Genomic DNA, 16,337 nt, shown 5'->3' on the forward strand with positions numbered 1-16,337 from the left:
TGAGAGAGAGAGAGAGAGTGTGTGAGTGTGTAAGAGTGTGTGAGTGTAAGAGAGTGTTTGTTTGTGTGTGTAAGAGTGTGTGTGTGAGTGTAAGAGAGTGTTTGTGTGTGTGAGAGAGAGAGAGAGAGAGAGTGTGTGAGTGTGTAAGAGTGTGTGTGAGTGTAAGAGAGTGTTTGTTTGTGTGTGTGTGTGTGTGTGTGTGAGAGAGAGAGAGAGAGAGAGAGAGAGAGAGAGAGAGAGAGTGTGTGTGTGTGTGTGTGTGTGTGAGAGAGAGAGAGAGAGAGAGAGAGAGAGAGAGAGTGTGTGTGTGTGTGTGCGTCCCAAACATGACACAGCAGTTCACCAGGGAGGTCACAGTGTGTTTTTACAGTGACATCCGTGCGTGTGTTTGTTTCGTGAGAGCGTTTAGACTCGTTGTGCTTCTGAAGATCATCTTATCACACACTCTCTCAGCGTATCCCTCACTGAAGGACAGATCGAGTGTGTGAGACCAGCGGCGCCCCATTAAAGCAGAACGCTCACTCTGACACCTGCGATATCTGTCCTGCACACAGCCAATAACACACAAGTCTCTCACGACCGCTGACCTCCAGAACACACACACAAACACACTCACGCGCACACACACACACACACTCTCTGGTTTACTATATTTGTGGGAACTCTCAAAAGATTTAACAATAACCCTAAACCTACCCATCACACACACACACACACACACACACACACACACACACACACACACACACACACACACACACACACACACACACACACACACACACACACACACGTATTTATTTCAGACATGTACTGGTCATTATTATGTACTTCGCATATGGATATTGTGTATTTTTGTCCATCATCTTCCTGAACTAACAATCCAACCAATCAGATCGTTGTCCTGTAAATTTTACTTAATTTTTGTGTAAAGTTGGCATGAAATTAAAGCTGCTACCGATTTTGTCCATTTGGAACAAATAATATAATCATTGATATCATTATAGTTTTTGTTACTACTTTGAATTAGATTTTATTTTTATTTTCACTTTAATATTATTTCAAGTTTTAGTCATTTTAAAAATATTTGACACCCTGTCAGTCGCTCATCCTACAATAATCACTGATATTATAATCTGCAGAAGAACAACAAAATACACGTTATGTTTATGAATGTGTAAAATTGTATGTGTTAAGCATAAGGCAAGTGAATATGAGTAAATATGCATTATTAAGAAACAGACTTTAAATATGTTTTGAGGGACATAACAGATGGGATGAGAATTAATGTGTCTATGCTTGAATAAGACAAGTATATATATATATATATATATATATATATATATATATATATATATATATAGCTGTATAAATAGCCTAAGGACGCCTGTGTGGCAAAAATTTACCATGATAACAGCAATTTTCCAATATACCATATTGACAACCATGATTCCCAAAGGAAAAATCCCTGGTGAGATCTTGCACAATTTGAATGAGATTCATGTTACTTTACTATGATTATAATTCTAACAGTTATTGTGGTATTTTGACTGAAGCTATGTATTAATACCGATTCAGCGTTATTACCTTTAACTAAAACTATTAACAAACTGAAATAACTATTGTTAACTGAAATAAAACAAAAACTAAAATAACACGGATGCAAAATGCAGCTTGAGCTCGATTCCCCCAGCATGCATCACTGTCAAATTTATGAGCTGCAGCTGTGATCGATTGCCTGACATTTCCCATGATCCTCTGCTTTGAACGAGGATTCTGTTGTTAATCTGTTTTAATGATTCCAAAACAACTAATGGTGACTTGACGTCTCGTAATGAGATGAGGAAGTGAATGCACTTTAGCCCTTTAAATTCACAAGGAAAGAACCTGTGAGTTTTAATAAACCCCTTACCGGGGCGATCAAACACACACACACACACACACACACTTCGCCTGCAGGTGCATCATGAACCCAGAGAGCAAATCAGGTCTTTAGGACGAACACAAGCGTGCCAGACGTGCTGAATGTCCTTTACAATGAGTCAGATCGCAAGCGTTTTGGCCTTTTAATAAGTTTCACGAGCAGGTTTTGGAGTATCTGATGAATTAGCGCTCTCAGTCTGCACGTAGCTGGTAATTTCCTTTTTTCGCCCAAGCGTGAGTGAACTGTTTTGTGTAAATGCAAAGCAGAGGTGAGGTGGATGCTAATGTCTGAGAGCCTCTTTATCCTGCGCGTCTGCTCACTTTAAAAGGGTTAGATTTTGCATCCCTGGAGACCCCGAGCACTCAAAACCCATCCACTTTAACACACGGGCACAGCAGAGAGCCTCTTCAACACTCTTATTACTCTCACACAGCACATGACAAACACACACACACACACACACACACACACACACACACACACACACACACACACACACACACACACACAGCAACCATGCTACCTGTCATCATAGACGCGAAGCTCTAAAGTCAACATGAGCCTCGTTTCTGGCCTTATTCGGCACAATTCATTGATGCACATCGTCTTTAATCTTTTTCTTTTACACTCAACCTTCCCTCGGGTTATTTTGATCCGAAACTTATTTAACAAATAAAATTAAAAAATTGAGTGTTCATCAGAGGGGTCCAAGTCAAGACCCTAGGACTTTTCACACACACACACACACACACACACACACACACACACACACACACACACACACACACACACACACACACACACACACACACACACACACACACACACACACACACACACACACACACACACACACACACACACACACACACACACACACACACACACACACACACACACACACAATTTAATGGATTCGAGGAGTTTTGTGGTTGAAATTTAAAAAAGTAACAAATGCTAATCCTCCCCTCGCGGGTCAATTTGACCCCCATAGAAATAAATGGAATGCGAGGAATGCTTCAGAAAAACACATAGAAAAACCTAAAAATGCTTGAAATTCTAACTAAAAATGTTTAACGTTACCAATAATGATTTTATGTCTACATGTGTATCTGAATGCATACTGAAGAGAAATTGACTTTAGGACCCAGAGGAACAGCTCATATACTCCATATAGACCGGCTAGAGTCATGAAATATCATGTTATATTATTATTTTTCCACAAGAGGTCGGCAAAGACACCCAATGTAAGATATTTTGAGCTGAATTAAAAGGATGATGCATGAAATTGTGAGTTATTTTGAATTAAAGTTGAAAGAATGTGAGGAATGTGCTTAAATTACTATTTATTTATTATTTATTGATCAAATCTAGTAATTTAAAGTAAAAAAAAATGCATTTAAAATTATTATCAAAATGAAATAAAATAAGCTTTCTCGACAAAAAAAAAAGTATAATTTTAGGGATTCGGGTCATTTTGATTCGCGAGGGATAGATGGGGTTAATGATCTGGATGAAATCTAGTAGCACCCTAAGTTAAATCAAGTTGAATATTCCCGATTACACAAGTAAACGGGCTTCATGTTGACTAATTTAAGTGGACTTTAATGTTGAGCGCACACATCATCATCCAGCATGCAACCACACACACACAACACGGATACAGTACATGATTATATACATGTATATACAGGTATAATTTTATACTGAAGCTCAAACGCGTTTGGTTTGGGTCTTCAGTCAGCCCTGTTGTCCCCTTATTTGTGTATTATTGAATAGGACAGACTCCAATCTGACCATTTATATGCTCATTTTTTTGTTGTTCTTTTAACATTTTTGTTTATAAATCAAATATTTTAGCACATCTTTTCCTCCTTTTGTGACATGCATCACATCTATGTGTGTAAAGTGCTACAACAGACCATATATATATACATATAAAAACAATGAATGCAAACACACACCTGTAGACACAATCTGAGGACTGCATTTTTTTGACTGCAAATCTGATTTAAACATTGTAAAATGTGTTAAATGCAGTCTGATTTGTAGATGAAACCCAAAAAAAATTGATCAACAAAGATGGAGGATTTATGATGAGTTTGATGAATTGATGAGTCTCCGTTAGATTTGGACACTTTCCCCAGTCATTTCAATGGGAAATATTGTCCCAATTAACCTAAACTCACCCTAATTGCTGACGATTTGAACTGATTTTACTTCCTTATGACCTCTTCACACATACAAACACATCTACACATATACCTTTGTCACCAGAACACGCACATGTAAAATAATAGGCATGCACACACACACACACTGTTTCTTCTCATCGGGTGGAGCGTATGTTCTTGTACTGGCAGAGCAGCAGGTGTTTGAAGGTCTTTTTGAAGGTGATGTTGCAGAGGGCGTAGCAGGCGGGGTTGATGGTGCTGTTGATGTAGCAGAGCCAGTATCCGATGGTCCACACGGTGTTGGGAATGCAGCTGGAGCAGAAGGTGTTGATCAGGACCATGACGTTGTAAGGCGTCCAAGTTGCGACAAACGCCACCAATATGGCCATAATGGTGCGCGTAACCTTCTTTTCCCGAGAAGACGGCGCCTTTTTCTTCTTTGGCGGCTGCTTGGTCATTTTCACAATTTTCCTCGCCACATGATTCTGCCTTTCGGTCGCAGGAACGATCTCTACAGTCGCGTTCGAAGGCGCGTAGCAGTCTCCTTTTGGTGATTTGGTGTTGATCTTGATGCAGGTCAGTTTGGATCCGTCAGCTTTGGCGCGATGCCTAGCAGGAGCTTGGTTTTCATCGGGTATTGATGGCGCCACCACCTCCTCTTTTTGATTGTTTACGGCACCACTTCCAGAGGTGGAGTCATTTGAGCTTTCTTTCTCTTCGTTTCCTCGTCCGCCATCTTCCGCTTCTCCACTCGCTGTTGATGGCGCTTTGCCATTCTGGAGTTTGGCATCATGTTGGTTGGCGGCGTCATCTGTTAGCTGGGTCTGTCCTCGATCTGTTTCTTCAGCTGTTAGGTTGTTGTTGGTGGGTTTGTTGGTTATGTTTTCGCGGATCTGATTGGAAGAGGCCACATCGAGGTTGGCACCCGATGGCTTGCGGTTGTCCTTCTTGACGCGGCTCTTGCTAGCACGGGAAATCTGCCAGTACAGCACCATCATGATGATCACAGGCAGGTAGAAAGCAGCTATAGCTGTGCCGAAAGTGACTGCGGCGTTGGAGAAGAACTGAATATAGCACTCCTTCTCTGGCACTGTGCGCCCGCCAACAATAAACTGCCAGAATAGGATTGCCGGAGCCCAGAGAATGAAGGACAAAACCCATGCCGCCGCAATCATCATGCCGGCCATTTTGGTCGTCCTCTTCACTGGATAACTGAGCGGCTTGGTGACACAAAAGTAGCGATCGAAGCTAATAATCAGCAGGTTCATGACCGAGGCATTGCTAACCACGTAGTCCAGCGCCAACCACAAGTCGCACACAACCGGGCCAAGCGGCCAGTATCCGATCACAATGTAGACTGTGTACAAGTTCATAGAGCAAAGGCCAATGATTAGGTCAGCACAGGCCAGGCTAAACAAGAAGTAATTGTTGACAGTCTGCAAGCTTCTGTTTACCTTGATGGAAAGCATGACCAAGATGTTCCCGATAACGGTCACTAGGCTTAGTGAGCCGGCCACCAGTACAATGAACACCACCTCCACTGTCTTATACGGGCTCTCGTCCACTGTCTCCACGGTCTCGTTGCCCTCAGAGGCGTTCCAGAAGTTGAAGTTTATTGTATCCATGGTGCTCAGGTACAGCTTGTCAGATCACTACACGTAAGACTTCCGACACCTATATGGAAGAAAAAGGACATTTAGTATGTTGCAAATTATGTGACAAAACATGGCTCTGAGTCTCTTCACGTCATACTCCAAAATGAGAAAGACAAACAATGCATTGTATGTAATTTAGGCCTAGGCTGCCTACATACATTTATCTTACAGATAGTACCGTGACAGTGTCCAATGGTAAAGTGATGGTATCAAAAGATATTAAAATGTTATTACTACAAATGGTATATTTAAATCATTCTGAATGATTGCATGATTCCATAACAGTATCATAAATGTCAAGAAAACATTTAATCAGAAAATCAGACATAAGAAGCCTGGTAATTGTTCACTTTTAATAATTTGCTGTTATGTAATTTTTATAGTCTTTTTCATTTTAATTAATATTTGAATATTTGATTTATTGAATTGAATGTTAAGTGCTGAAATAATGTTTCTGTATTAGTTTTATTTCTCTTCTTATTCGGGTTTCTCAGAAGTCATCATACGATGAGTGATAAATCTATATTTTTTTCCCATTTGCTCACATAGCAAAAGAAAAACTGTGTTTTCACAATTTTCAAAAAGAGTAAAAAAAAAAATAGTGAGAGATTGAGAACTGATGTCAGAAGAGAAAGATGTCAATTTGACCGTCACTCCCAGATTTGCTGTACAAACACCCTCACAGCAGCGTTAACTATTTTTTGTAATTGAATGCAAAGGTAATATAATACAAAGTGTAGTGTTATAAATGTACATACATACATAAATTTTTTTTTTAATTAAATAAAAATATAATTTTTTTTTCAGGATTCACGATGCTGATGATATGCAGTCTGTGAAAAGGGTCCATTAATATTTTCGCGCTGAAATTCAAATAAGGAGAAACGGCGGGAAGCGCGTGAGGTGAGCGCCGTGCCGCTCTGAGTTTACCTCACAATAAGTTTATAAAGTAATAATGCTGATTTAGAAAATGTAAAATAACCGAATAACCACCAATATTTAAACACGATGAGGACATCTGGCAGTCGCATTTGTCAACAGAAAGTGTTGAGGTTCAGCATGTTTGAAGACATTCACCTGAGGGGAGTGTTTCCCCTGAAAACGTTGAATACTCTCCTGTTCCACAGCGTATTTTATTACAGTAAGTGTTTTTTTTAATACGTCCCAACTGTGTATTTCGCACAGAGTCACAATTTGAAACACAGAAACTAATATTCAAGTCATATTTCAAAGAAATGTGCTGGTTGGTATCCATAGAAACAGCGGAGTAACTTAGTTGAACCGTGTAGTTTATTGTGATGTAATATTCGGTGGCTGAACCAATTATTTTTGGGCAGTTTCGATGATCACACACTCTTAAAACATCGAAATATATTGTTAGAGTGCCAATTCATCACGTCAATTAAAATTAGAGGGATGGGATTTCAACTAATGTGAGTAATGAAACGGATGAAATTAAGTGAAAGTGAAATTTTAAGCACTGCTCGAACTTGAAAGCATTCGTGGGCTTTCAACTTCTGCTTTAAAGTCAACATGCACGCGCGCTGTCTGATCCATCTCCAGCATTCAATTACACTGTGAGTGCGTTTACTTCAGGCCTGCTTTATGTACAGCCTGTCAACAACCATTTCTCAAATTTACTTATATGGTTGTTGGAAAATAAATGTTTCGTTATGTGTTTTTCATTAAGGTTCTGTGTTCTAAACAGCACCAGAATCCAATAACTGGAGTTCTATAACATAAAATAATGAATCTCATGAAAACACATCCAGGTTACATTTCAGCCCAAAACCAAAAAGAATTAGAAAATATATTTATGTAAATATATTATGCATTAAGTAATAATATTAAAATGTATGATGTACTAAGAAGAACATTTTTAACCTGTTTTAGGGGCATTACGATATTTTTTAATATGAACCCTGTATAATTCTAATAGCTGTTATTTTACTGTATCTAATTAAAAATTACAATACAAAGCAGGTATATAAATGCATATGTAGGCTATATGTTCCTCGAAATGAACAAAATTATGTTTTATTAAACTCTTTTGTATTATATAACATTGTTTTTTGCAGTGAAGTGAGGAGGCATCTTATTCAATTGTAATGAAAATAGTGTCAGAGGGCAAACAAATCTTAATGGTCCTAAAAATAGAAGAAGCTGACATCTGTGCATCATGGATGACTGCACACAACAGGTTGTATGAATTCAAGAGTTGGTTCTGTGTAACCTTACAGCTGTTTGATCCTTTAGACTGAAAATATCAGAAAAACGACAAATTGGTACTGTCAGTTTAATCTCCCGCTTCTGGCTCAGTCGTGCCTTTCCTCTTTGTATTAAAAATCAGGATTAGAGCAAAGGAACGTTTCCCATATGTGCGCCATGGGGCGAAATTAACCTAATGCTTGTCTCTCTCTCTCTCTCTCTCTCTCTCTCTCTCTCTCTGTCTCTCTCTGTGAATGTGAATAGATACGAGTCCGGTAATGGTGATTAGAGGGAAGAGGTTATCAGTCTTACAGAGCCACAGTTCACTCTGTTTTTCTCTATTAAAACAGTGCCTTATTTGCTGCTTTTCCCCTGAACAGCCCCAGCCTCTGGATAACCAGAGAGAATTCACTTATCTCCAGTGCCAGAAAGCCCTAATCATAGTGTTAGCCACGGCACTAAGCCAAACTAATCCCTATAAAAACGCTCCATGTCCAGCAATCTGTGTTTTTAGAAGAGGCAAACGGCAACAATGCTAACCGCAACACGACACATCACTCCACGCTACAGGCCATCTGCAGTCCTGGACTTTACACAGTCATGTGTACATAATGGCTCTGTTCCAAAGCTTAGTGAGCTCCCTTGCTGTCTATGCAGTCAGCTGCCTTGTAATGCGTCTTAATTAACATTCACCGTTTAGGGATGCTGTACTCAGGCAGCAACGGTGTGAATCATATTAATAACTCTCTTATAAGTACTCAACTCTAAAATTACTCCGTTAGAGTTTTATTTTAGCTTATTGATAAGTTAACAATCAAAAGACGTTGTGCTTGGTTGGTGCAAATGGTTTTGTTGTCATTTTTAATGACTTATTTATACATATTTGTGAATTTGTAGTTGATCTAATCTAATCTAAGTTATCATTTTTTATTTTTTATTTTATTTTTGTTATAGTTTAAAAAATATATATTTTTAATTACCTTTTTTATGTTAATTTTAGTTAAATCTTTATATGCTTTTGACATTTTATTAGTGTGTTTTTTAATCTATTTTTCAATTATCTATAATTCTATTTAATATTTTTTTATTATTTTTATTTTATTTATTATTTATTTTCAGTTAACAATTTTAGACTTCAACTTAATTGAAGTTAAGAAACATGATTCTTATCAGGTACTTCTTGCACAGTAGTTGTAAACAAAGATTATTGGAGTATGTTTTACACAAAAACATACTTCGTTTTCTACATGCCTTTCATTTGTGAAATTAACTAGCAATTTCTGAGTGAAAATTGTAAAAGTAAATCCCACATCAGATTTTTTCAATATAGAAACCCACGTTTCGGAAGAGAACTACTGTATTTTAAGAGACATCCTTTCATCTGGCCTTTATCTACTTTTAAACGCTCTCCTCTTCAGGTTGTTCGCAGGGCTCGTTTCATTCGCCACATGGGTGATATTCAGCTTTTGGTGTCCCGAGTCCTAAAAGCTCGGACTTGCTTGACTAATCAGGTGTAATGGAATGCATTCAAGTCGTTAAGCATTTGTATATTCGGCTCTTCAGCGACCGGCTGTTTGTTTCATAATGACAAACTGCCCTCATTTCCACTCAGAATTATTCCAATACTGAATTCATATCCCACCGCTGCTTACTAATGGAGTTCTCTGATCTCTGGTCCAAATTTGAGCCGGCTGAAGCCTTATGTTGAATTACAGAATAGAGGAGTTTGGCGTTATGAATGAGTTTTGTCAGCCTTTCGGACTTCAGTCGTTGTGGAATTGGTTCAGTAGAGCTGAAAATTGCCTCTGCCCTATGAGACACACCGAGGACTGATCTCCAACTTTTGCCCCTTTTCTACGCTTTGCTTACTGTTTTCCTCGTCTATTCGAAGGTTGTGTCTGCAGTCTGATAAATATGTGATATTTGGCTGTGTGATAAGAATCAGCGTCTGACCACAGACGCATATATTTACATAAACTCTCAAAGCACAACGGCCGTCCTGACTTGTATAATAGATCAGCTCGAGTGTTTGTCTGGATTCGTGCGCTATGGACTGCAAAAAAACATTCAGCAGATCGTATCGCTCACACCAGCATGAGTCCGAGCCAATCATATCATGAGTTACTTTGAAAAAAATGAGCTGAAGATTTGAATAGCATTCAACTAAAGTTCATTCAGAGCATATCCATCATCCATCTTTCATCTACCATCATCCATCTATCATCTACCATCATCCATCTATCATCTACCATCATCCATATATCATCAACCATCCATCCATCAATCCATTCATCTATCATCTACCATTCAACCATCTATGATCTACCATTCAACCATCTATCATCTACAATTCATCCATCTATCATCTACCATTCATTTACCATCAACCATCCATCCATCCGTTCATCCATCTATCATCTACCATCATCCATCCATCAATCCATTCATCTATCATCTACCATTCAACCATCTATCATCTACCATTCATCCATCTATCATCTACCATTCATTTACCATCAACCATCCATCCATCTGTTCATCCATCTATCATCTACCATCAACCATCCATCCATTCATCTGTTCATTCATCTATCATCTACCATCATCCATCTATCATCTACCATCATCCATCTATCATCTACCATCATCCATCTATCATCTACCATCATCCATCTATCATCTACCATCATCCATCTATCATCTACCATCATCCATCTATCATCTACCATCAACGATCCATCCATCCATCCATCCATTTCATCAGTTCATCCATCTATCATCTACCATCATCCATCTATCATCTACCATCATCCATCTATCATCTACCATCATCCATCTATCATCTACCATCAACGATCCATCCATCCATCCATCCATCCATCCATCCATTTCATCAGTTCATCCATCTATCATCTACCATCATCCATCTATCATCTACCATCATCCATCTATCATCTACCATCAACGATCCATCCATCCATCCATCCATCCATCCATCCATCCATTTCATCAGTTCATCCATCTATCATCTACCATCATCCATCTATCATCTACCATCATCCATCTATCATCTACCATCAACCATCCATCAATCCATCCATCCATCCATCCATCCATCCATCCATCCATCCATCCATCAGTTCATCCATCTATCATCTACCATCAACCATCCATCAATCAATCCATCCATCCATCCATCCATCAGTTCATCCATCTATCATCTACCATCAACCATCCATCAATCCATCCATCCATCCATCCATCAGTTCATCCATCTATCATCTACCATCAACCATCCATCAATCCATCCATCCATCCATCCATCAGTTCATCCATCTATCATCTACCATCAACCATCCATCAATCCATCCATCCATCCATCCATCAGTTCATCCATCTATCATCTACCATCAACCATCCATCAATCCATCCATCCATCCATCCATCAGTTCATCCATCTATCATCTACCATCAACCATCCATCAATCCATCCATCCATCAGTTCATCCATCTATCATCTACCATCAACCATCCATCAATCCATCCATCAATCCATCCATCAGTTCATCCATCTATCATCTACCATCAACCATCCATCAATCCATCCATCCATCCATCCATCCATCCATCCATCAGTTCATCCATCTATCATCTACCATCAACCATCCATCAATCCATCCATCCATCCATCCATCCATCCATCCATCCATCCATCCATCCATTCATCCATCCATCCATCCATCAGTTCATCCATCTATCATCTACCATCATCCATCAATCCATCCATCCATCCATCCATCCATCCATCCATCCATCCATCCATCCATCCATCCATCCATCCATTCATCAGTTCATCCATCTATCATCTTTCATCAACCATCTATTCATCCGTACATCCATCTATTATCTACCTTCAACCACCCATCCATCCATCTATCATCTACCCATCCATCCATCCATCCAATTAAGGTAGTTATAAATAGCTGGTTATCTCACATCTTTGGAATGATCCCTCCCATTTCTTTATTATTTCTATTGTATTTTAAATACTAGATCCATACATATTCTGAAGATAATTATAACATTTGCCTGGTAAAGTGTTCAGAGTGGTTGGGGTGGTTGCGGTTTCTTACTGTCCAAGTGAAAAGATTTCAAGTCTTTGATATTCTCTAGAAATGACTTTTGGGATTTTTTTTGTCTGTATGATCAGGAAAAAGCATTAGGCCATTTACAGAAAATATTTTTTATCTGCACCTCGATCCATGATGAGTGAAAATAGGAGCTTGTTAATTACTCTTCATATAACGTTTGCTTCCCTAAATCTGGTCTCGGACTGAAACTGGACGCCCTGTGGCCTCGGTCTGCATTATGTTATTATGGTCAGTGTAATCGTACCATTAGTGTCCAGAAATCCACAGTGATGTTGCCTGACACACTGAGTACAGGACCAGTGTCTTGTCTCTGCTGTATTGACTGCAGCGGTCTCTGATTAGATAGTGGCATGAGATTTCAGTCTAAATGGATAAATGGCTCCTCAATGCGATTTTAATGATGTAGTTCTTCTGGTGCAGAGATTGTCTTTCCGGTGCAGCTGACGGCGTTGTGGACCGGGTGAGACGGGTGTTTTTGGGTGTGTCATTTTATTGATCAGGAGACTTAAAGGACGAGTTCGGTATTTTACACTTAAAGCCCTGTTTTAAGATCGTTTCTGATGAAATAGAACGGTTAAGATTGAAATTTGGACAAATGCTGCTGTCCCGAGAATTATCGGTTTCTGTATTAGCACCCCCGCCACCTCCACAATGGTTGCATAGGGTCACTGGAAGAATTATTCATAAAGCGCATTAAACTTTAGTTTACAAAGACATGAAACTCACCGAGTGGTCTGGGGTGTTCACTGATAAGCTCACACAAAAATCGCTGCAAAAGATGCTTTCCAACAGTTTATATCGTAGTTTTTGTCCAACTCCATTGACTTGTATTGGATGTTCTGTGCGGTACGGTATTACTCTGCCGCCGGAAATGGAAATGGGGTTGTTTGTATTCTTTCTATATTCTTATGCAGTCGCGGTATCGTAGGCTACGCTATCCAAACATTGGCAAAGGTGCATTATCGCCACCAACTGGGCTGGAGTGTCTATTATTCAAGCTAATCATTCTAATATGATGATTTGCTGCTCAAGAAACAATTCTGATTATTATCAATCTTAAAAACAGTTATGTATATTTGATTTTTTTTCTTCAAATATTTGTAAGACACAAATGAGTTAATCCTTGATATGCTGTAATAGTATAGAGCTATAAAACTAACGTGGATAGCAGCTCAGATCATTTTCAGCACAATTTGAGACATTGTTGAGATCTCTTGAAACTTCAGCAAAAGACTCCATTTAGGGATGCTCATTACGGTTAATTTTCCCACCGACAACCGCCGCTCGTTATCCGGCTATTAACCGTTAACTGATAAGATTATAATATTGAATTGGCATTAAATAAAAATAAAATTGACGAGTGTCTGTGACCCGTTAAAAATACCAAAAAAAAAGAACAGATCAACAACAGAACCTGGATTCACATCACATTTTCACTCACCTGCAGCATTTCTGACAGTGACAACAGAGAAAAACATAAAATAGGCCTACACTAAATATATTTTTTTAACTTAAATAATTCACAAATTAGGTTTGACAAAAAGAAAACACTGAATCCGTTTGAAGCTTTGAAAAACCGGCAATTTGTTTTCCGCCAGACTAAGTTTTTTTCCGTCAAATATAAATAGCAGGCCTACCTCAATCCACACCTTGTCTAGTTTTTATAAAAAAAAAAAAAACATGTCTACATGATGTGCGGTTAGTCTGGAGCGCATTAGAGCCGCGGCAGAAAACAGCCTCTCCGATGGCACAGATATAACGTCTCTAGAGTGGCCAACTTCGGGAAGCGCCTTTATTTGCTCGTGGATGTTTGCTTCGCCAGTGATATTGCATTATACGTGTACTACTGCTGTATTTTAATACCGCATAGCATATTTTGCAAGTAACTTCGTCGTCTTTTCTGTCGAAATGGTCCCAAACAGTAGCTACTTCTTTTCGCTCGCTTCATTTTGCTTGCTCAGCGAAATATGTCTGTAGGCACGTGTGGTTGCGCGTGTCGACGCGCCCCGTGAGTTAACAAATATAGCCTATATAGTATTTTTTTAACCATGCAGCAAACAAAAAAACAACAACCTTTTTTAACTTTTAAATCGTTTAACTGTTAGTATTAATCGGTTAAAATTTGTACTTTCGGTTAACAGTTAAACGATCAATATGAGCATCCCTAACTCCATTTGCTCTCGGTGTAATGTTACTGTTTAATGTGTATTTTTTTTTCTTTCCTATAGGTCTGTGAGAGATGTTTCCACCCTGTTATGGATATCTTGACATAGATGGACACTGTTATATCTGAGTGTACTCACAGCAGGTGTGTGTAGCAGGTGTTTGCGTACGTGTGTGTGTACAGACAGGCTGAAAGGTTAATGACAAACTGAGGACAGGCTCTTTGAACTCAAACCTACAGATTCCACACAAGCTTGTTGGTAATATTAAGTGAAAATGCTAGTGTTTATAGTCAGCAGTAAGAGTTTGTTCCCTAAAACAGATGCTTGATTGTGTGTGACAGGCCGCAGTTGTGTTTGCGACGTCTTCCATCTGCCGCTGTCACTCTGGACTTTTAGTGTATGACAGCGCACTGACAAACACACTTAACGTCTCTGAATCATCCAGGAGTCGGCTGCTCTCAAACGTTTTATTCTGACACGGCGTAACTCTAACCTGAAGCCATCGTGATTGACCTGAGAGCATCAGTCCTTCTGTGCAAGTGCGCAAAAGCTCAGGCTGTGGTGTTCATATGTATTAGGGGTGGGAGAAAAAAATATTCTCCAATGCATCACAATTCTCTCCTTAACGATCCTGAATAGAATCTGAAAACTTCAGTCATCAGTAAAAAAATCGTGCAGCAATAATGCTAAGCAAAAGAGAAAAATCTTTCAGATACTTAAAGCACTCACAGATAGTGAAATCACTTTTTGTTTATTGCTTGTATTTATTTAATAGCTAATTCTAAACATTCTTATATGCCATGAACCAAAGCATTCAGCTACGAGTTGAATAATTAATAATTCTTTACAAAAGTACAGTTGTAGTTTAATAAAACTGCACAAATTAATTTGATATTCAAAGTCAGTAAACTCATGAATTAATAAAAATCAGATTGTGATTTGCCTAACGATTCCCACCCCTAAAATGCATATCTGTAGAGTGTGTTCATATGTGTCTGTATGTGTGTTATGGTCTCTTGGACAGGTTAACTCAGCGCTGGGTTGTGGTGTGGGGTCTCAGCTGTGCGTTTTGGCAGATGGAGATGGTGTTCAGCGGGGGTTTGCGGACGCTGGAACAACCCATTATGGACACACAGAAACATCTGGCGGTCTGGATATCGGCTCAGGACATCTGATGCAGTACTAACACACATGTATGTATGCTTTTTGTTATTACTTGTTTCGTAAGACAAAATTCTTTTAGCTATTAGTCAGTCATGATTCAAAGTTGTGCAAGCTTGTTTGCGTTAGTGCCTGCCAACTTTTTCAGCGGCCTTGGTTTTGGAAGTATTTTTTGTTGTTTTAAATTCTCTGTTAAAACGCTATCCGTCATGAACCAAACCAACCAGCTGCGAGGTGAATCACAATATTGCGAACTTTGATTTGAAGCAAAAAAATATTTGGAAATCAGACAAAAATGAATGACAATCAAATGAAAAAAAAATTATGAAATATAAAACTGGTCATTTAAAGTGGTTTATTGTATCTATAGAAACAGTATATTTTTAGTTTGTTGCAAATTTATATAAGTATTTTGGCAGCATAGCTATGAGGATGATTCAGACTCGGTGAACCCAAGAACAGGTATTTAATGAAACACACACGGCAACAGGTGAGTATAGCAGAACTGACAGTTATATGGCAGATGATGCAGTACATCAACAATGCTATCTTTTCAGCAGGGAACAAGGAGTCCAAGGGACACACACACGCGCGCACACTCAGGAGGATCAGATGAAGGCTTTGGAGAACAAGGAGATACAATGACGCTGGAGATGAACGAGTATATATGAGTATATGCTGGAGATCACCGGTAATTATCACACAGAGATCTGGTTAGGTAAGAATCACAGGTAACTGAGTCTTTATTCAAACATTTATTTCAAGCACGGATTGCTTCTGAAAGCGCTGCACGAACTCGTGCCTCTATCTGCAGGGCAGTCAAAGCGTGAAATGCAATTAAAAATCGGCACTGAAACAATGTTACTCTCCAGTTGCCAGTAGATATGGCTTAGTGCAAT

The 16,337-nt window shown here is 39.0% G+C and overlaps 1 protein-coding gene and 1 long non-coding RNA gene across 2 annotated transcripts in view; one reads left to right on the top strand and one right to left on the bottom strand.

Moving 5' to 3' along the window:
* Positions 1 to 3,179: 3,179 nt before the first annotated feature.
* chrm2a (cholinergic receptor, muscarinic 2a) overlaps positions 3,180 to 16,337 on the bottom strand; it is a 111,695-nt gene continuing 98,537 nt past the window's right edge. Inside the window, exon 2 of the mRNA XM_077235222.1 lies at positions 3,180 to 5,772. Within this exon, the coding sequence (XP_077091337.1) occupies positions 4,254 to 5,723 (1,470 nt within the window). The 5' untranslated portion in view covers positions 5,724 to 5,772 and the 3' untranslated portion in view covers positions 3,180 to 4,253. The remainder of the gene's footprint in view (positions 5,773 to 16,337) is intronic.
* LOC143741572 (uncharacterized) lies at positions 6,663 to 15,461 on the top strand. The gene is made up of 4 exons (XR_013205138.1): positions 6,663 to 6,894; positions 7,832 to 7,953; positions 14,341 to 14,420; positions 15,302 to 15,461. It is a non-coding gene; the product is annotated as an uncharacterized LOC143741572 (long non-coding RNA).

The sequence above is a fragment of the Siphateles boraxobius genome, unplaced genomic scaffold (genome assembly GCF_051911475.1).
Source record: "Siphateles boraxobius isolate OS27281-9 unplaced genomic scaffold, OSU_SipBor_1 19, whole genome shotgun sequence".
Classification (NCBI taxonomy): Eukaryota; Metazoa; Chordata; class Actinopteri; order Cypriniformes; family Leuciscidae; genus Siphateles; species Siphateles boraxobius.